General features: G+C 50.9%; 1 protein-coding gene across 3 annotated transcripts in view; it reads left to right on the top strand.

Moving 5' to 3' along the window:
* Positions 1-4,486: 4,486 nt before the first annotated feature.
* Positions 4,487-22,310, top strand: part of SH3PXD2A (SH3 and PX domains 2A) — a 220,518-nt gene continuing 202,694 nt past the window's right edge. For 2 of the 3 annotated variants that reach the window (XR_009448256.1, XM_059661286.1), the window contains exon 1: positions 4,487-4,966. Coding sequence is in view for 2 of the 3 variants with exons in the window: in XM_059661286.1 (XP_059517269.1) it covers positions 4,895-4,966 (72 nt within the window). In the remaining variant the exon portion in view is untranslated. The remainder of the gene's footprint in view (positions 4,967-22,310) is intronic. The other variant, XM_059661287.1, reaches the window with a different exon arrangement.

Below are 22,310 nucleotides of genomic sequence, written 5' to 3'. Positions count from 1 at the left end.
TGTGACTAGGCTCATAAGTATGGTGTTGGGGAAGGATGACTGGTCTGGGATACTGCTCTGTCTGGCATAGGGCAACTTGCTTAGTTTCTCTTGGCCTCAGTGTGCTTCTCTGTAAAATTAGGGAAAGAAATCACTTCTTTGGTTCCTTCCAGTTGGAAAATTCTTTGGTTTTAAGCATCCTACAATTATGTTTTTTAAAAAATTAGATTTTTATGTATCAGTCCATATGCATCTTTATTTTGAGTCCTCTTTCCCTTTTTCCTTTTTTTTGTTTGTTGGTATTTTTGTGATTATAATAGCATTTTGTCACTTGAATTCACACAAGGTCCTTAGATGGACATCATCCCCAGTTCATAGTTGGGGGTAGCAAAATAGGGGTTTACCCAGTCCTCTCCAGCACTACTAGCTCCTTGAGCAGATGTTTTCAACACAGACCACCCAGTGTACCTACTATGTGCCAGGCATGCTGGTGTATTGAACGAACGAAACAAAATCTGCTCTCCAAGGAGCCTTCAGCAGATCTCAATCATTTCTGGGGCACACCAGGCACATGTGAGGCAGACACTCAGTACATGTGTGTAGAACAGCAAGGAATGCTTAAGGCACTGTGGGGGTGAGGGGAAAGAGGTTGAAATGTAACCAGAAAGAAGGGAGAGTCTATACCATTTTATGCTTAAACCTTCTTGGGAATACAGCTCCAGGAGGGAAAAGAGATTTCTTCCCACAGGTATAAATAACTTCTGCCCAGTGAATCCCCAGAGACCTTGGCACCATGGGGTTAGGGTGAGGGCTGGCACTCAGTTGCTCCTTGCAATTGAGGTAATTTGGGAGCTCAGGGAGAGTTGGAAGCACTCCAGCTGTGCTTCAAGACCCTGAATTTCGCCTGTCTTGTGTGGCTCAGTGGTTGAGCATCGACCTAAGAACCAGGAGGTCACAGTTCAATTCCCCGTCAGGGCACATGCCCCCATTGCAGGCTTGATCCCCAGTGGGAAGCATGCAGGAGGCTGATCAATAATTTTCATCACTGATGTTTCTATATCTCTCTTCCTTCTCCTTTGAAATCAATTTAAAAATATATTTTTAAAAAAGACCCTGCTTTTAGGAGATGTCAGGTAGTCTGGGGCTTCTTAGGCTGAAAGAAGACCATCACCTTGTAGGTGAGTACTGAGTCACTTGGACAACAGGGTAGCATGGAACTTCCTCTCTCCTCCAGATGTCTTGTGTGTAGGGTCACGTTCAGGTCCCCATCAGAAGCAAGAGGGTGAGTGGGAAACCACTGATGCCTATTCAGTGAGCTGACTGCTCTGACCCCCAAGCCAAGCCTCCTCTCTTCCTTCCCTCTAACAGTTGAACACGAACTCCCCTCATCAGGAGCTTCTCAGGCTTAATTCGCATTTTCAGGATGCTTTGTGGTCCACAGAGCAAGAGTCCCTGAGTGCCATTATGAATCCCTTTACCATGAACCCACAGGCTGTCTTGATTCATCCTCAGAAGCCCTTCCTGTAAGGGGAGCTCAGTGCCGAGGGCCTATCCTGGGTCTACCCTGGACCTGCCAACAGGCCTTGCTGTGGGCTTGATGCCTTGACTTCTCTTTTGTCATCACTGAGCATCGTTGCCCGATCACCTTCTACCAGGACTCCTGCTCCAGTATCTACAATGGGTTTTTTTGTTTGTTTTTTCTTGTTAATCCTCACCTGAGGATATTTTCCCACTGGTTTTTAGGGAGAATGAAGGAGAGAGGGAAAGACAGAGAGAAAATTCGATGTGAGAGAAACACATTGATTGGTTGCCTCCTGCACAAGACCTGACCAGGGCCGGGGCCAGGGAGGAGCCTGCAACTTAGGTATGTGCCCTTGACTGGAATCAAACCCGGGACCCTTTGGTCCGCAGGCTGACGCTCTGTCCACTGAGCCAAACCGGGTAGGGCTACAATGGTTATTTTTAACCATCTTCTCTGATAGAGAAGCTGCATCTAATGTCAAGATCCCTTATAGTCTGGAACCCCCATGCCCATCCTTCTCCTTGCTTCCTTCTCTGTGCCTCACCCTCTTCCCTGACCTTTCCCCCCGGGTGGACACCGTCCTCCTGGCCCTCTGCCTGTCGCCAGCTGGTTCAGGCTTCAGGTTACACATGTCAGGTCTCCTCGCTCCAGCTTTTCCTCTTCCACTGATCACTCATTTAACAGATTATTCTAGAGTGACTATTACTGTGTATGAGTTAGTGTGCATGGCTACATGAGGAGTACAAAGAAGTGTTAGATCACTTAAAGCCAGTCCCTCTGCATGAGGTGCTTTCAGAGGAAACGAAGTGTGTCACAGACAAATCTGCACATGTCCAAGCAGCTCAAGGCAAGTGCTGCTGGCCTGGAGAGTTCAGAGGAGGCGGAGTATTCCAAGGTGCTCCAAACTCTGCCCATCCCCCAGGCTCCAGCGCAGGGACAGCCTGCTCCCTGCAGCTCTCCTGGATTACTTCAGGCCTCCATTTCCCTGAGTCCTGAGGCATATTTTATTAGATAGAGCCTAATAAGGGGCACTGCCTGTCCCTCCCCAGCGCGCATCAGTGCTCTCCCACTCACCCTCCTGCTTCTGATGGGGACCTGAACATGACCCTACGCACAAGCGATCTGGAGGAGAGAGGACCCTGCTCCCCTGCTGTCCTGGTTTCTCAATTGGACTCCCTTTGAGGGAAGGGATAAGCATCTGTCAATGGGATTCAGTTTTCAGTTCCACAAACATTAATTGAATTCTCTCACGATCTTCTGTCCCTACACGCCTTGTAAAGGAGCATAGTACAAGCGTCTCAATCAATCCTAAAATTCTAGAATTTTAGAGAATAAAAAAAGTTATTTTTAAAGTGTCAAAATCTATGCATGCTAATTAGGAAAAACAAAGAACTCAAAGTATCTCCATACAATTAACTATTGCTAAGGACTTGGAGTGTATGTAGGAAGGAATTTTAAAAGACCATCTACACCCGACCCGTGTGGCTCAGTGGTTGAGTGACGACCTATGAACCAGGAGGTCACAGTCGATTCCCAGTCAGGGTATATACCCAGGTTGTGGGCTTGATCCCCAGTGTGGGGCATGCAGGAGGCAGCTGATCAATGATTCTCTCTCATCATTGATATTTCTCTCTCTCCCTTTCCCTTCCTCTGAAATCAATACAAAAAATATTTAAAAAAAAATAAAAGACCATCTAGTTCAGCGCCCACATTTTACAAATGAGAACATTAAGATGTCTTTTAATATTTACTCTAGGTCAAATATTTAGATAGTGGCATCGCCCGGGGTTCTGGCATCCTTCCCAAAGAAGATTGGAGGAATAGTGGGGTACTCTGACCCAGGCACATGTGTGAATAAAGTCTTAGATTGGTACATGGGTTCTGACAGGGCAAAGAAGAAAGGGAGAGAGAGAAATATGAACACAATAAAGTCATAAAACATCTCATCTCCATTTCAGATGTTTCACCTTGGTCCATAGTCACAAGGCTTTTTGTGACAGTGAAGCAGTAAGCTTCATTGTGAAAACACGACATCTTTAAATATGTTTGAAACTAGGATGGGAAAAAGATGTTGAACTACACGAGGTAGGGTAATTAAATAGTAATGGCGCTCTAGGTCCAGGGGCAGACAAGTGGCGTGGAAAGTCAGTTTTCCGTGCAAGAGGGAGAGGTGGCGAGAAAGCCAGAGCCTGGGGCCAATGAAGAGCTGGCCCCCAACCCAGTGAAATTTCCCACCATTGTGTGCTCCCGTCCCGCCTCCCGCGCCGGGTGGAGGGTCTCAGGGGAGCCCAGGGCTTCAGGCCGTGGTGTTATGCAGAGTCTAGTAACCTCCCTGGAAAATGATGTCACAGGTTAGTTACAGAGGCCCAGATCGATGGGCGACTTAGGCAGCGGATCGAACCCATTTCCGGGGAGAATTCATCTTTTGTGATCCGCAGGGGGGCAGGTGGTTTATCAAAAGAGGCTCAGGCTTGAAGGATTTAACGCCGGCCCCTTTCCCATTCCCGTTTCTCCCTGGGGGGCCTGGGCAGTAACAGCAGGGTCATAAACTACTTTTCACTAAAGAGATCTGGGGGATAGGAGTGAGAGGGGCAAGGAAAGGTAGGGATAAAAAGACAAAAATCCGCTCCAAGACGCAGAGCCTGGGTGGGGGCGAGCTGGCTTCCCTCCCCCCCGCCCCTCCTCCCTCGGATGCCACCCAGAGTTTCAGGGCCCCCGAGAAGTGGCCCAGGGCCGCGCCAGGCCGCCGACCGCGCTCTGGGCTCGGCGGGGGCGCGCCGGCCCGCCCGGCCTCTCCGGCTCGGCTGCAGCCCCCTCCCCGCCGCCCCGAGCCCCTCCCCCGGGCCCGGAGCCCCTCCCCGCGCGCTTCCCCTCTGGTCTCCCCTCCCCTCCCTTCCCTTCCCTCCCTGCCTGGCCCTGCCTCCGCCTCCTGCGCCCACAGCCTCCGCCAGCGCCGAGCCCCCCGGAGCCGGAGCGCGGCGAAGGGGCGCCGCCTGTCCCTCCCCAGCGCGCTGACAGCGGGCTCCGGGGTCCCCGCCCCGTCCCCGCCGGCGGGACACACCCCCGCCCCTCCTCTGCTCCGCCAGTTCCCGCCGGACCCACCGGGCTGCGGAGAGAGCGGGCGGGCGAGCCGGAGAGCGGAGGCGGCGGCGGCGCGGGAGGGCAGGGAGCGCGGCAGGCCCGAGGGGAGCCGCCCGGGGCGCACGGAGCCCGCGTGCCCTCCGGGACCGGCAGCGCCCCGGTGCCATACCTGCAGGCGCCGGGAGCCCGGGCAGCGGCGGCCGGGACGAAGCGGCGGGTGGCCGCAGGGACTCGGGGAGCAGAAGGAGCCGGAGCCCGGCCGGGATGAGAAGGTGACGCCGCCGGGGGGCGCCACTCGCTTTGTGGGGGAAGATGCTCGCCTACTGCGTGCAGGACGCCACCGTGGTGGACGTGGAGAAGCGGAGGAACCCCTCCAAGCACTATGTGAGTCCTGCCCCAACGCCTCCGCCGGGGGGCTGGCCGGGGACCCCCGGGTGGCCCCTCGCCCCTCCCGCGGTTCGTCCCGGAGCTCAGTGCGCACAGGGCAGCCTCGCCGCGGAGTTTCTTTGCAGGGCCGCGATCTCCAGGGGAGCTTTCCTAGCCTCCTCCTCTCGCTGCCTCCCCCAGCCCCCGTTTTCTTTTTTTGGCTTCGGAGTTGGCCAGCGGTGCCCTGGTCTGTTCCCGCGGTGAAGTCATCCACCCGCCTGAGCGGTGATGGCTGGTGGGGGGAACGTTCGTCAGATCCTCGCTGGGAAGCTCTACTGGGAAAGAGCATCTCCCTGGGGTCCCCCGCGCACGCAGACCAGGATGCTTTCCGAGGCTGGCCTTGGGGAAGGAAGCCACGCGCTCCTGTTCTCCCCCCCCCCCCACCCCCCTGCACGTTCGCTCCGGTCTCTGCCTCCCCAGGCCGGGGTTGGGGTCAGAGGGAATCCGCTGCGCCCCCTGTCCTACCTCCACCCTCCGCCCCGAGCTTGGATTTCCTTCGTTAAGTCATTGTGTCTGTAGGTGCGAGGGGAACTGTGGCTTTTCCCTTTTATCCCTCCTCTGGCCGTGACCCTTAACTGGGTTCATTTCCTCTCCAGTGATGCTCCAGCCCCAGACACGAGGAGGCTAATGTTTGCTGTGGTTTCCGAGGAGCGGCTGCCCCTCCCCCTTTCATCCCCAAACTTAATGAGAAAGGGCTAAGGTTGACCGAGCCAAGCTTGGGCGGCTGTGTGACACGGCCTCCTTTCATCTCAGCCAGGCCTGTCGTCCCATCCTTCGCACCTTAGGATGTAAGCTGGGCATCCTTGACGCCTGGGGACGCCCCGCCCCGGGCTGAGCAGTCTGAGCTCCTGTACTTGAGATAGAAGAAACAGACAGCCGGGCATCCAAAGCAGAAGGACCGCATCTTATTTCAAATGAGACACTTAAAGGGGCATTCAGACTGCCCAACGCATTAATTTTAACAATTAAAACAGGCTGTTGGTTGCTGCCCTAGACTGCACACGGATCTCTGAAATGCCTTTTATTTCCCTGTTGGAAGGCAACTAGGGTTTATGCTAACGTTAGCCTCAGGGGACTCTTTCTGCCTTTATTGCAAATAGCTCTGAACTTTGGGTTTCCTATGGGAGCACATTCGGGCCGGGCTCCTGTTGGGGAAGAGGTGGACCCGGGGGCTGGTTAGACAGAGAGGTGGGTGCCCGCGGGGGAACATTATTTTATTTTATTTTGTTATTTTATTGATTTTTGAGAGGAAGGGAGAGGAATAGAGAGTTAGAAACATTGATGAGAGAGAGACATCATCAGCTGCCTCCTGCACACCCTCTACTGGGGATGTGCCCACAACCAAGGTACATGCCCTTGACCGGAATCGAACCTGGGACCCTTGAGTCTGCAGGCCGACGCTCTATCCACTGAGCCAACCCGGTTAGGGCAGGGGGAACATTTCGTGACGTGGTCATTGAGTTGTTTCTTTTGCTTTATTAGGCTCAGCAAACGACTTCCCCTGCTTTTCAAGAAAGCTCTTTTTGGAGGACTTGGGTCACCAAGTGGTCACCCTATTCCAGGGACAGATGTCCATTTACACATCCCAGCGCTTATTATCGTCAGCCTCCCTAATTTTTTTCTCAAATGTTACAGGCTAAGTTTTCGGGGTTCTTTTTTCTCTAGTCTCCAGTTAAGGTTGGCACTGCTTTCCACAGATTGCACTCTCTACTCTGAGACCCACACAGGTGCTTTTCCAACTCTGGATTTTCGGTAAAACATCAAATCTTACTAATCTGACAAATGCTGTCCAAGGTTATAGATGTAGGACATACTGGCAACCGGCCAGAAGTGTTGCTAAAGGGACCAGGGATCCACTGCAGAGTGTGGAGAGGTAGTTAAGTGCTAGGGCCCTGAGAAACGTTGGGCAAGTTACTGAACTTCTTTGGGCCTCAGTTTCCTCATTTTTAAAGTGAGGGTAATAATGGTCTACTTCATAGGGTTGTTGGGAGAATTAAGTGAGATCATCCATGCAAAGCACTTAGCCCAGTTCCTGGCACATAACAAGCAGTCATTAAATGGTAGCTTATTTTTGGTGAGAGTCTGACTAAGAAAGCACTTTTGAAAACCAGCTATTAATGGTCTGGCAAAAAAAAAAAAAAAAAAAAAAGGGAGAAAGATTTTGGGTTTTAAGATTGATAATAACTCGTTTTATGTGAAAAATACAAAAGAAGTCTTGTCCAAATCCCTTGAAATGATCATTTCCTCCCTTTTTATAGACAAACTGTTTTCCAGGACATCTCTGCTTCCCATGTAAAAATCGACATTCTGTTTGGGGCAGGGAGTGATGTCACTGAACAGATGGGGTCCTATGGAGCCATGAACTAACGTTGTGCAAAAACAGTTAAAGGAGAAAGTGCTACATGTGTGACATTGCGGAGCTGGCAGGGACCCCAGGACTCATCTGGCTCAACCCCATCATTTTACAGATGAGGAAACTGAGAACCAGGAAGAGCCAAGTCACTTGCAACACCATAGCTGGTCACAGCACCTGGGTCTAACTGGACTTTGGCCTGTGGAGTGGGTTTTGTTCATTGAAGTACCCTACATTTAGTTGGGGCTGACCGGGAAGACAAATACCTGGTGGTAGCAAGAGATTCCTAACACATTTGGGGCATAAATGCATAGTGTCTAAGGAGAGGGTGCCCAGTAAGAGAAAGTGTAGGTGGGGTCCACCGCAGCAGGAGGAGCAGTTGGGGGCTGGGGGCTGTGTCTCAGAAGCTTAGACTTTCTTGGCCCTTGCGCGGTGGACACCACACACCAGAAGGTGAAGTGTTCTGGGCAAGGCAGTCCGGTGTGGGTAGCTGGCAGGACACACTGTGTCCAAGTCGCCTATGTTCTGGAAGCCCCGGCCCTGGAGAAGCACGCCTTCCTCCCACCTGTCCTCCATGATGGTGAAGCCTGAGTTTGTGTTTTGGCAAATTGCAGAGCAGAGAGGTTTTCTGGGATGTGCCTGTTAGCTGGAGGGAGCTGAGGAGAGGCCTGGGGTCCAAGCAGGAGGGGCTCTGCTGGCTCTAGAGGCTGGGAACACAATGCAGAGGTTCTCTCAGGACATCCAGCGAAGGGTGTGCTCTTCCCCGAGAATGAGGGGGGGCTGCCCGGACAACCGAGGGTCTTGTGCTTTGGGTCTGTTTATGAAAGGCGGGCATGTGGCCTCCATCGTTTGGATGGTGCTGTCAGTCCCTGGCTTCCTTCCTCTCTGCCAAGCCCCTGCTCGGAGTGGGGCTGGGGAGGGGGGTGGGGGAGCTGCTGCTTAGGCCAGGCTCCCTGGCTTAGAGTTGGGCTCCTCTCTTAAGCTTTTATGAGTTGCCACTGGGGAGACCTTAGGTCACCTGGCTCTGGCCCAGACCACTTGTGTTTAAAATGACCCTGATGATGCGAGGTACAAACTGCAGATGTCTTTCTTTGCAGGTTTTCCACAAGGAGATGGGTCCAGGTCCACAGAATTCTTTGCGCTCATGTATGTGCAGGTGTATGTCAGGACATATGGAGGTGGAGAGACGCTTGTTTATCTAAAACAAACAAGACATTATTTGTTTGGATGTGGGAGGCGTTGTGCTTTCACTGTCATTTCCTTTCCTGATTGTTTAATTCAGACAAATACCAGGCATGGATGTTCTGAGCCTCTACGGGACTCTTTAGGGAATGGAAATAATAGCAGTGTTAGCATTTACCGTTCATGGAGCCAAACACTTAACATGCATGATTTCATGTGATTCCTACCATCTATTGCCTGTACCCTAACATGGGGTTGGTTCTTTGATGCCTTTATACAGATGGGTTAACTGAGTCGTGGAGAAGTTAGAGATTGCTCAGTTATTCAGAGAGATCTGGGAAAACTCAGGTCAGTTTACCACCAAAGGAGGAAATAAACCTAAAACGGGGCCCTTCCCCTCATTTGGAGTCTGGTTTTGGAGACCAGCCTCAGGCCTGCACAGCAGTGAGAGAGCATTGCAGGGTGGTATTTGAGGACTGCCTCCCTGTGTGGGACATCACCTCGTGCTGTGGCGGGAGGTCACAGTGAGGCACGGGGCGTGGAGCAAATCCAGGGTGATGTCAGGTCCCCAGTGATACTTGAGGTGATAAATAAAAGATTGACCCTGTGGAAATAATTTACTCTCCCGTGTGTTTAGATCATTACAGGTTTTTGTCTTGGTCCTGGCAGCTACATTTTTAGGAATTAGCCTGTTCATTTCTCAGCCCTTCAGTTTTTCTCTAAGCCCTTTGACAGTGGGTCCAGCCCCACGGGAGGAAGGATGTGCAGCTGCAGCATGAAAAGGGTCTTCTCAGGGCCAGTTCTGTGAGGGAATGAGTGGTGTTGGGCAGATCAAGGTTTGAATCCCGCCTCTGGCTCTTCCTAGCCACACCACCTGGGCCAGCCACTCGGGGCTGCAGCTTCCTCACCTGTAACCTCACAGAGCAGGGGTCCTCAAACTATGGCCCGCGGGCCACTTGCGGCCTGCTGAAAACATTTATCCGGCCCGCCGGGTGTTTTTCCCACCGATGCCTGTCCTGCTTAGCAGCCGACTCGTCCCGGGCCCGCAGTGCGCATGTGTGGAATGTCTGAGGGACAGTGAGCTGGCCCCCTGTTTAAAAAGTTTGAGGACCTCTGTAACAGAGCTTTGGGGAAATTGACCTGAGATAATTTGGGGTAAAGCTTCCACCTGGCCCCCATCGTGAGCACTCAGCAGACACTAGTTTCCAGCTGTTGTTCTTGATCACCGAAACAATGAAGTGCATTTGGGACCTGATAGGTCAGTGCTTCTCAACCTTGGCTGCACATGAGAATCACCTGGGAATCTTTTTAAAATCCTGATTTCTGGGCCTCATCCTCCGGAAATTCTGTTTCTTTGTTATGGGGTGGGGCCACAACATTAGTCACAAAGAAACAGAATTTCCGGAGGATGAGGCCCAGAAATCAGGATTTTAAAAAGACTCCCAGGTGATTCTAATGTGCAGCCAAGGTTGAGAACCATTGTGATAGGTGAAGCTGAGAGGAAAGGAAAGACTGAGGCAAAAAAGAAGGTCCAGCTGTTCAGAGTCCGATGGGAAACTGGGCTACATGCCCCGTGGAAGACACCCAACATGCAAGAGAAACACAAAAGCAAGGAACAGCTGTTCAGACCTGGATGGCTTTCTGGTAAGTTGGGAAGGAACATGGGTCGAGGGGGTGGTGCTGGTAGAGGGGTGCTCCAGGAAAAGGCCAGGTCAAATAGGATCCTAGTCCAAGGTCAGCGCCACGCATGGGTTAGCCATCTTGCCTGCTTTCTCTCTCTCTCTCACACACATGAGAATAGTTTCTTCTCCTTCTCCAAGGAGGGAAATGACCTAGGGGTGATTCACAGGTCTGACAAGGCTCCCTGCTTATGAACAACCAACCACATCCTTCACAGCCGTTGGAATGGGGCGCACAACCAGCCGTTTATCATAGCCCTTTTTAGAGCTGAGTGAGGTTTTGGGGGAGGGGGAGGGCAAATCCGGGTTGGAATCGCTGTGTGTGGTGGCAGGCAAATGGGAAGAGAAGGGAAAAATAAACGTATTTGATGTCATAGGAGACTGGATCCAGCTCCAGAAATATAAGTGCCAACTGCTGCATTTTTCCAAAGAGATATTCCGGGCCCAGCGTGAGTTAATGGCTAGTGGAGGCTCTGAATTAGAGGAGTGTTGTTAGGGCTTCTGATTTGGGGTTTGCACAGCAGTCCCTTGGAAATTGCCTTCTAATTTCCTCAGCCTGAGTCACCGACCAGACTATTTCTTGGCCAGAAAAAGTCTAATAGGCAACTTTATTCTCTTTTGCCTCTTGATTAAACAGAATAAAACAAATAATAGCATTATACATACGGTAGTTACACTCACTCTTCTTGAGTTCTGAGAATCCAGGAAAGGGATAATGGATTAGGACAGGGATCCAGGGAACAGGAAGGGCAAGGGGTGTGTGTGGGAAATGAGGAGTAGATTCTGGCTTTGGAAATAGGTTCGGAGCCAAAGCCAGAGGTTTACTCTGCTATGGCAATTGCCAAAAATAATGGAAGCGTCCAGTAGGGTAACTAGCGTTTCAGGAGGTGGATTCCCAGAGCTATGTGTGATTTCTTGCAGTTGCTACCGTTAGTGGAGTCAGTCATAAGAAGGTAGGTGAATGGAGAGAGAGGTCAGGGGCCTGGACAGGAGGACAGGAAGGCAGGAGGGTGAGCGCCCAGAAGGCCCCTCTCATGCCCCCGAGTAACCTCCAGGCAAGGTACCACATCAGCAAAGGTGCTGAGCAGAGCCCAGCAAGGATCAGATGCAGAGTGAGGAGAGAGGGCACCTTTTAGAGGGATCTTATTGGAACTGTCTAACAACCACATGAGGTAGGTAGGGGTTTTATCTCCACTTTACTGATGCATCAATTGAGGTCCAGAGAGTTTATGCAACTCTCACTCAGAGGAATTCAGTACAGCTGGGATCCTCGCTCTGGTCTCTGACACCTACATCTGTGAACTTGTTGCTTTCTGCCCGGTTAGAGCTGGGTCAGGGGGAGAGAGGGGCATGGAAATACCCGAGGAATCCAGGCAGCACCACCTGAGATGATGTGCACCTGGAAGTCAGTGTTGTCGGAGAGCACCTGGGCTCTGGTGTCCCTGGGCTGGAATCCCGTCTCCACCTTTTACTGCCAAGGGACCCAGTGCATGTTACTTATATCTCTGTGCCTCAGTTTCCTTATCTGTAAAATAAACAAAAAATGAGGGGAAAATAGAACCTCACTCATAGGGCTGTGGTGAAGATACAGTGAATTAATAAACGTGATGAGTTTAGAGCAGTACGTGGTACATACTAAGCACACATAGGTATTTGCCATAGCAATGGTTAAGTTCAGGAGAGGGAAGATTGGCTAGAGAACGCAGGCTTGATGGGCCTTGAGGAGTCATTAGGATGTGGATGGTGAAGAGTAGGATTGAGGAGAGAAAAAGAGGGGAAGGGAATTCCAAGAAAGGGAAAAGCAGGGGTGCTGGAGGTGGATCACACAAGGAAAGTATGGGCATGACCCACGTGGGGGAGAAGGATGAAGGGAAAGGTCAGGCTAGCTTCTGAGAGCCTCTTACGAGCTGAGGGAATGCAGTTTATTGTGTAGACACCTCTGAACCTTTCTTTTCTCCCAGGGATTGCGGAGGAAGGGGAGCTGGTGGTCATGATGGGGTCCTCCTGGTGGGTTCCAAAGCTGGCTCTAGGGCTGTTCCTGCAGCCGTGGTCGGAACAGAGTTAGGCCAGAATTAGAACCTTTTTCTAGTTCTGTATTGGGGACTCTAGTTGGCAGGCCAGAGCCCAGGCCCTCTCTGTTTATAGTTCTTACTCTGAGGGGTCAGGCTGCCTCATAAAAGTTGATTGCACCCCAGAGGACTTGCAGAGGGAGGGTGGAGGAGGAGGAGAAGGGGGAGCGGCAAGGAGGGAGGCGTGGCTGCTTTGGGCGTCACCAATGGAGGGCCTTGGTTGGCAGGGCCCGATGCCGCCCGCAGGATGTCACAGTGGAGTACTTTCCACCCACATTCCCAGACAGGGCCGCCACTGCAGCACCCCAGGGCAAGAGAGAGAAACCCCGCTCCTTGAAGGGTCTGGGGGCTGATACTAAACAGCTTTCTGGGGGCCCAGGATGTCTTTGAAGTCTCCGTGTTACCTGAAACAGTCCCGCCGATGTTGCCTTCTCCTTCAGCATCTCTCTGAACTTGTTTTACTTTCAAGTACAATGCTTCAACTACCTCTTCATGTATTTAACCTCCACCACACTCCCGTACATTCCAGTAAGCCTGATTCTTTAGGGAAAACTTAATGATGAAAATAATAGCAGTTGCCCTAGCTGTGTAGCTCATTTGGATAGAGCATCATCCTGATACGCCGAGGTTGTGGGTTTGATCCCCAGTCAGGGCACATACAAGAATCCACCAATGGATGCATAAATAAGTGGAACAACAAATCAGTCTCTCTCTCTCTCTCTCTCTCTCTCTCTCTCTCTCTCTCTCTCTTTCTCTTTCTCCCCCCCCCCCCCCCGCCTCCTTCCTCTCTCTCTTAAAAAAAGAAAAGCAGAAAAGCTAACATTTCTGAATGCTTTCTCCATGCTAAGAGCTTTATGGAACCATTCAAAACTGCCCTTGAAGGGTGTACTAGTATTTACTGCTGGCATCCACATTGTTCAGCCCAGGACATGGACACCCACAGAACTTAAATGAATTGCCAAACGCCACACAGCCAGTAAGCTGCCTCTAAAGAGGGGCCTGCCCTGTCCCACAGAGACCTCACAGCCCCTTTAATGTTTGATACACCTGGGGAGACGGGACCCCAAGGAAATTCCACCTGAGGCCTGGCCGGTTGGTTTGTCAAGCCATGAAACCTTCCACATGTCACTTTCCCCATCTAGGTCTCCATTTGCCCATCTAGAAAATGGGCGGAGTGCTTCCTTTCTGTCCTGCCTTACAGAGGGGAGGGTGGGTATGAAAGATGCGTTGGAAAGTGCCGAGCCCAGAGAAAATAGCTGTGTGAAGGTTTCCTAGGTTCTTCAATTGGTTTCCTTTTTCCTTTTTTTTTTTTTACACAATATTTTTAAAATCTTCACCCAAGGATTTATTTATTTAATTATTTATTTACTTACTTATTTTAGAGAGAAAGGGATAGGAGAGAGAGAGAGAGAAACATTGATCAGTTGCCTTCTAGACACACTCTGACCAGGGATTAAACCTGCAACCTAGGTATGTGCCCTGATTGGGAATAGAATCCACAACCATTTGGTATATGGGACGACGTGCCAACCAACTGGGCCACCTGGCCAGGCCTCAACCCGGTTTCTTAGTCATTTGGGGAAGGGGTTGCTTTACAAACAGGAGCTGTCCTCCTGAGAAGCCTTGCAGCCAGGGTCCACTCAGGATCCCTTTAGGCCTTCAGTGAAGGCGGCTTCCACCCTGGGAATTACACTCTGCTTCTTCCCAAGCCTCTCATTTGTGTGAATGGGAAGAGACAGAGCTATTTCCAGTCCCTTCGCTCCCCGATGTTACCTGAGGGGAGGAAGTGACATCCTGGCGGCTGCGTTAGCAAAGGGGAAACAGCTGTGCTTTCTGCCGCTCCACTGGCTGCTTTCTCTGGCCCTTTGCTGTCATTTCCCTTCGGCCGGTGAGGAAGCCTGGGTGGGTGGAGGTGCCTGGTGGGGTGGGGGCGGAACCCCTTCCTTTGTGTGTGTCAGTGCAGCATAAATTATGCAGTGGAATGTGTGGGGCCCTCCGACCTGCCTCTGGGGTCTCTGGATTGTGAACTTCAGAACTGGCAGAAATGGATCACTCTTATCAGATCTCTTATCAAGGAGTAAGAGGTGGGGGTATTGCCCGATGCCGGTAGCCTACCAGGTGGGATGTAACAGGTGGGGGTAAGGGATTTTGTGGGTGTGGGTAGGTCTGTACTTTCCATCCATCACTGAGTGGTCCCAGGAATATTCTCATTCAAGGTAATTAAGGAGACTTTGGACCTGTTTTACGTGAGCACCATCCTCATACAGCTACCACATAATTGCATTCCTATTTTGTGCCAGATTATTTATAATCTCTGATCGCGACATAGCCCTGAAGGTATGCATTTTAACCCCATTTTACTCTTAAGGAGACTGAGGTTCAGAAAGTTTAGGGTTCATTGTTAGTCAAGTGCAAAGCCAGGTGTGTTTGCCCCCCCCCCTCCCCCGCCTCCCCCCTGCACCCAGCCTGTGCCTGTTTCACACTGTCTCTGTGCCTTATACACTTGGTCCCTCTCCAGGTCTGCTCTGGGGCAGGGGGGCCTTCTGCCTGCCCCACATGTTGTCCTCCTGTGGAATAATGTTCCTTATGGACAAAGCCGCCTTGCTGCTTTCGCCCACCTAAGGGTTCTGAGCGTGAAGGGATTGTCCCAGCCGTTTGAAGTGGCTGCTTTGTAAACTCTTCCATGGTAGGCCCCATCCCGACCCAGCTTTATTCCGTTTCCTGATGGCCCAGACCCAAAGGGCTATTTTAAGGGACTTGCCTGTGTGGGAGAATTTCTTTGTAACAACAGAGAGGGAGGCCTGGCTGGCCTGGCATGGTGCTGGCAGTGGGGCTCTGAGAGAGAGAGGAACTCTTTCCTGAATTCTGCCCCCTGGGCTGGAATTGACTCATGGAGCTCTCAGCACTGTGCCTGGCCCCTGGAAGGGGCACCGTCCCTTATCAGTAAGGGCAGGGGTTCCAGAGGTGGCTGCCCGGGGTTTTCTGGAGCGCTAAGCCCTAGTGGACTGGCAAAAGGATCCTTTTCTCACAGAGTTAAGGTCTATAGGAGAACAATGTCTGGACTTGGGTTTCAAGCCAGGATCGTTTACATTAGTCATCACTCATTGGCACCCTGAGAAAAGCAGCCTCATTCTCCCCATGATTGCTGGATGTGGCAGCTCCCGGGCAGGGCAAGTGGGGAGTTGAGTCAGAGAATGTGAGTGGAGCCCCATGTGGGTGCAGGCACCAGGGCAGGGCTTCTCGTCCACTGTCTCCTCTAACCCCCACAGCAACCTTAGCCCGGTGTCCCTGTTTGTAGACAAGGAAACCAAGGCTCAGAGAGGTGCAGCATCTTGCCCTCTGTCACACAGCAGTAAATGTCGAGAGCCAGAGTTTGAACCCAGATCTCTGCAGCAGCAAAGCCTGTGCTGGTTCCACTGTGCTCCCTGGAGATTTGATGGCCTGCCCTCCTCCTCCCCCTGTGCTGAGGTTGGGGGGTTCTCTTTTTCCCCTGCCTCCAGCTGGAAGCATCCACACATGTCAGACTAGCTGTGCCTTCTCTACTCTCTCTGCACTATAAGACTCTGGCCTCTGTGTCTGTATTGCTTCCTCTGCTGATGGCACCCGTAGGGGGTCACTGCCCTGCAGGGATATAGAATGCTGAGAGCACTGCCCTGGGCTTAAGAAAGGTAGGGGACCCAGAGGGAGTGTGCAGTAGGCCTTCCCTCAGGGGTATGTAGATGGCTTTATCTTGGGGGCTGGGAAGTGCATTGTGTGTGTGTGTGTGTGTGTGTGTTTCCAGATAAAACTTCAAGGGTCTGGATTAAACCTCAGCTCATCTGCCTACTCTGACCTTCCCTCCAGGCCCCTCTATTAACATGTGATGTGGTTGGAGCTGGTGGTAGCGATAAGATATCAAACCTCTCTTACTGAGAATGGACCCCTGGCAATGTTTGGCCTCTATTTTTGGATTTGAATTTTTTTTCCCTTTGAATTCTTGTCTAGAGCCACTTAAAAAAAAAAAAAATATATATATATATATATATATATATACACACACACACACATACATACATATATATTATATATTTATTGCTTTCAGAGAGGAAGGGAGAATGAGAGAGAGAGAGAGAAAAACATCAATCATGAGAGAGAATCATTGATCAGCTGCCTCCTGCATGCCCCACACTGGGGATCCAGCCCACAACCCTAACCCGGGCATGTGCCCTGACCAGAATTGAACGGTGACCTCCTGGTTCATAGGTCAACGCTCAACCACTGAGTCATGCCGGCTGGACCAGAGCTGCATAGAGAGGAACTCCAGGACCCCAAACGCAGTGTACATATTAGGGAATGTCACTAAGCGAACATTGGTTTTGTACCTGCTGTGTGCAAGGCACCGTACTGAAAGCAGTTCCTCCAGCTGGGAGCCAGAGGGTGGTGAGCTTCTGCAAAGGCAGCAATTCCAGCTTTTCATCTTTAACACCCCCTCCCCCACGCTAGCAGAAGGTCTGGATCACCTGGGTCCTTGATCAGTGGAATAAATCCATGAATGAACACTTTATTTTATTAAAGCCCCTTCCTCCTATCCCATTCTTATTTATTTTTAAAAGAACCACATCTTTTAGCTTACAGTTGTGGAAATTGGCTTTTTGAAATTTAAAATATATATTCCCATAGATAGAATATTATAAATGTTTTTAAGATTCTCAGGTCAGTCCATCAAAACCTTTCTCATCCATTGAGGAGATGGAAATATAGCACCAAGGACCAGATGTCTCTACCACATGGGCTAGCCTGGGAAACTAAACCCTATGTGTAATATTCAGGAAAACTGTCTTCCAGTGTTCACAGTGAGCAGGAACCTTGAAGGCGAAGTGATGGTGCTGATAATAATAATAACACGCTGTCCGGCCAGCATGGCTCAGGGGTTGAGCATCAACCTATGAACCAGGAGGTCATGGTTCGATTCCTGGTCAGGGCACATGCCCGGGTTCTGTATCCAGTGTGGCATGCAGGAGGCAGCCGATCAATGATTTTTCTCTCATCAATGTCTCTCTCTCTCTCTCTCTCTCTCTCTCTCTCTCTACCTCTATCTCACTATCTCTCTCTCCCTTCCTCTCTGAAATCAATAAAAATATATTAAAAAAAATAATAGCAGCACTAATTATCTGTCAGCCACTCTTCTAAGCACTTTATTAATTTAATCCTTAAAATAACCCTATGGTTAAAAAAGCACAGTTATGGTCTTTCCTGAAGAGAAACTGGAGACACACAGAGAAGTTAATTTATCAAAAATCTTAAGCTAGGAGGAGGGGGTCAGAGCCAGGCAGTGGGTCTCAGTCCTTCAGGAGCCCTTGGCTTCCTGGCCTTCCAGGGAATCCTGCAGCCAGCCTTGCCATAGGCCAGGCTGGCTGTTTGTAGGCCCGATGTGCAGGACTCTGGCCATTAGGTGTCCACCACAAGTGTCAGAGTCAGAGAACGGTGGTGGGGCGGCGCGATGGCAGACAGGAGCAGCCCTTCTTTGTTCCTGTGGCAGGAAAAACCATTTGTTCCTGGAACCTGACACCACAGGGGGTGGGTTGGCTGTGTCGGTTGTCTTCCTAGGCCATTTACAAATCCTGCACATGGGGCTGGGCTGGGGGTGGGGGGTGGGGGACAGTGTGTTTGTTGGTCGGGCCCAGATTAGAGTGTCTGGCAAGATGTCTCTGACACCTAGACCATTCAACTCTCAGCAAAGCACAGCAGGTGGCCGGGGCTGTTGCTTTAGCTGGGAGGGGGCACCCTCCTCACCCTGCCTTGTTCAGCTTATTGTTGGAATGAGGTGGGTCCCAGCCAGTCCTTCCCCTCTCCCTGTACCCCAAAATAAACAGCAGCTGTTGGCTACATAGTCTCCGTCTGCTGCCAGCCTGTCAACTGCCCCTGGCACTTGCTTGTCCTGCCCTCTTAGGGCTTAATGGCTTGGGGTGTTGGGGGCCCTTTCTTTGGCTTTGCCCTACAGAGCCTGCCTTGTTGGCCAGCTGGCATGCCCACTGCCAGGCAGCGCTGGCCTATTGACCACCCACTGGCACTGTCCCCTTCTCTTGGTGGTCACGAGCTCAGGCTCCAAAGTTCGACATCCTGGCTCTGCCACTAAGCTGTTGGCTCTGGGTAGGCAGCTTAACTCTCAGATTTAGTTTCCTTCTGGGTAAGATCAGGTAATGGTATCTGTATCACAGTTTGTCCTGAGGACTAAGACCAGGGCCACAGTGGAGCCAGAGTGGAGTCATCGAAGCCAGACTGCCCGGGTTGAATCCTAGTTATGCCACTCAGGAACTTCGTGACCTTGGGGGAGGTGCTGAAGCTCTCTACACCTCAGTTTTCTCATCTCTACAGCGGGGATAATAAAAGCATCTCCCAGGCTGGTGGTGAGGATTAAGTGAGGACAATGCCAGGCACAGAGTGAGAGCTCAATGAATGCCGTAGCTTGTGCTCTCCTTGGCGGAATATCCCCTAAAGAATCATTCACGGCCCTCCCAGTTTGGTTCAGTGGATAGAGCATTGGCCTATGGACTGAAGGGTGTCTGGTTCAATGCCAGTCAAGGGCACATGCCCGGGTTTCAGGCTCGGTCCCCAGTAGGGGGCGTGCAGGAGGCAGCCAATCAATGATTCTCATCATTGATGTTTCTATCTTTCCCTCTCCCTTCCTCTCTGAAATCAATAAAACTATTTTTTTTTTTTAAAAAGAAACACTCACAGGTGCATATCTGATAGATGACATTATGACTCTTCCCCTAACTTGACTTTTGGGTTTGTGTGGCTGAGCTAATTTGCTTGGCTTTGATAGCCTGTGATCAGAACCTCCACTTAGGGGCTGAGGTGGTGATAGAACTGGTTATATGGCAGGATGGAGGCACAAAAAAGGAGAGCTAGATTTCTGTTCTCCTTGGCGGTGGTTCTGCTGATATGATCAATGGAAAGAAGGCCGTGTCTACCTGAGGCCAGGATTTCCTTTAGCTGGTGGGCAGATCCCCTGGAGGTTGACCAGTTATCTCTGCTGATGTGCGAGCCCCAAGGTGTTCTTCCATGTGATCTTCACAACCTCCCTGTGGGCCAGCTCGCTCTGGCTTCTCCCTGGCTTCACACACGGGGAAACTCTAGTTATCTTTGACTGTTCTTTGCATTAACCTCCCTTTTGGAAAGATTGTACTGAGAACCTCCATTAGAGCATCCAGACTGAAAAGTCATTAATCTAAAAACAAAACAAAACAACAAAACAAGCCCTTGACCTTTATTGTGTCAGGCCACAGTGCTAGATGCCACTGTTGACATCTCCCCTCCTGCCTCCAGTAAAGAGACCCTCACCCAGGACAGAGTGTTTGCCCTGTCCCACTAGGAGCCTGGCCCTTTAGGAGAGGTGGCTGGGCATGCTGTCTCCTCCCTTCCATGCTGCCTTTGTCAATTCTAGTCCAAGGAAAGAGGTCAATGGCAGTTCTATTCCCAACGTTTGGGGATGTAACCCTCTGATAGTGAAGAGAATGGAGCCTGCACTTTATAGGGGGATGTAGCAAAGTAGTTTACAGCAGACTCTGGAACCAGATTGCCTACATGCAAATTTCCGCTCTACCATTTATTTCTGTGTGGCCTTTTTAAAATTTTTTATTTTATTTTTTATTTATTTCAGAGAGGAAGGGAGAAGGATAGAGACATCAATGATGAGAGAGAATCATTGATCGACTGCCTCCTGCACACTCGAGCCTGCAACCCGGGCATGTGCCCCAAACCTGGAATCAAACCCTGACATCCTGGTTCATAGGTTGATGTTCAACCTATGAGGGAGGGAGGAGGAGGGAAAGGAGTAAGAGGAGAGAGAGAAAGAGAAACATCAATGTGAGAGACATCCATTGGCTGCCTCCTGCACTTGCCCTGATGGAGGTGAGGGTACAAGGCAGGGGTCCTCAAACTACGGCCCGCGGGCCACATGCAAATACAAATATTGTATTTGTTCCCATTTTGTTTTTTTACTTCAAAATAAGGTATGTGCAGTGTGCATAGGAATTTGTTCATAGTTTTTTTTTAAACTATAGTTCCAGCCCTCCAACGGTCTGAGGGACAGTGAACTGGCCCCCTGTTTAAAAAGTTTGAGGACCCCTGGTACAAGGGGTCAAACTTGCAACTCAGGTACATGCCGTTGACTGGAAATCGACCCCGAGATCTCTGTGTTTCCTGGAGCAAATCACTTAATCTCTGTAAAACGGGGATAATAACAGTACCTTTCTCCTGGGACTGCTGGGAAGATTGCGTTAGATAATGATGATAAAAACATGCATAACAATGCGCGGGGCAGGGTTGGTGCTCCCTAAGTGTTACTGTTGTTATCTGAGCCCGCACACCAGGTGGATCGCCAGAGCCTCTGGGGCCTGAGGGATGTATATTTAGAACCCTTGAGAGGTCCTCTCACCCCGTGGTGTTTGTGACAGAGCTCGTGGCATAGAATCTAGAGGGAGTGTAAAGAGTAATCTTCCCAGCTCAGTTTCCTCAGCTACCTGTGGCCATGACTTCCATGCAGGGTCACTGTGAGAACTCGAGACAGCACAGAGCAGCCAGCAGCCAGCAGCCACTCTCCTTCAGAGTGGTCATTTAAACAGCCATGAGGCTTGACAAGGGGGCCCGGAGTGGTCGGTGGGCTCCAGCCTTACTTTTCTGGCTGGGAGCCTTGAGTGACACTCTTTTCTCTCCCGTGGTGAGCACCTCGGTGTTTATTGCAGCAGGGCTGCCCTTCCAGACGGGACTTCCTGCTGGTATCGGCAGTGTCAGCTTCCTCAGCCGACACTCACAAATGTTATCTCTGTCTCTGAGGGACCCTCCAGGAAGTGGCATGGGTCTCCTGCTTGTTTGACAAATGAGGAAAGGTTTGGAGGAGCACATGACTTCTCTAAGCGTGGAGGACACTATTGATGCCCTGCCCTATATCAGGGCTTACCTGAGTTCACCTGCAGCGGTTTCCAGCCCAGGGACCTACCTCTGGCCCCAAGCTTCCTCGTTCTCACCCCTTTCCCCACCTCATTTCTCTATGTGAGGGTTTTCTCTAGCCCCATGGCACTATGGGAGCTTGGTCTGCCTATAGGTGCACCTGAAGAAGGGGAAGAGGTGGAGGTGAGTTGGCCTCCCCAGCGTTGCCCTCAAATGGTTGGTGGTGTGTGTGTGTGTGTCTGTGTGTGTGTGTGTCTGTGTGTGTGTGTGTGGGGGGGGGGGGAATGGGAGTTGGGAATAGAAACCTGTTCTCTAGTGGGAGGATTCTGAGGTGAGTTCTAGCCAGAACCTCAGTGGATTGATCCCCAGCAGGACTGAGCCGCAGATGTCCACAGAGGTAACCTACCTGTTAACACACCCTTTACCAGCTTTTATCCTTTCCTGGTTTTACTTTCTATTCTTCCTCACTCATACTTCCTGGAATCAGCTCCCTAGTAAATAGCCTACACCCCAACCCCTCATCTCAGGGTCTGCTTTGGGACGAACCCAGATCATGATAGCAAACTTCTGCTAGCAGGTGGTGGAGCTGGGACTGAAAACCTCTGTCGGCGACTCAGTGCCCAGGCCATGCCGACTCTAGATTTCTGGGGCTCTTGTGATAGAGAAGTTAGAAAAGAACCTTGTCTGATGCAGGTCATTTTGGGTAAGAGGAGGACAATTTCCAGAGTGAGTCAGAGTGGACAGGGCTAAAGAATACTTGATCAATACAACAGCTTCTAGGGGCTCATCAGAGAAGGAGTCAGTCATGCAAACATGGCCAAGAGAAGCTGCTCCTTGGAACTGTGGGAACCTGACCTTATATAGACTTGCCCCAGGAAAGAGATAAGCAAACAAGGGCTTTATAGATAAACAGAAATATAGTATCTTTATCATCACAGATCAGGCTGGGAGGAGCCGTTTAAATGTGTGAGGAATTGGAGGCTGGAGGCTGTTGGCAGCTGTGTCCAGGGACAAGAAGACATATGGTTGTCAATAAAATTCTTATCTGTATCTGGCTAATTGTACCTGTTCTAATCAGGCTAGTTGGC

Source organism: Myotis daubentonii, chromosome 13, assembly GCF_963259705.1.
Source record: "Myotis daubentonii chromosome 13, mMyoDau2.1, whole genome shotgun sequence".
Lineage (NCBI taxonomy): Eukaryota > Metazoa > Chordata > Mammalia > Chiroptera > Vespertilionidae > Myotis > Myotis daubentonii.
Note: the sequence above shows the minus strand (reverse complement) of the source record. Positions and strands in the feature narration are given on the sequence as shown.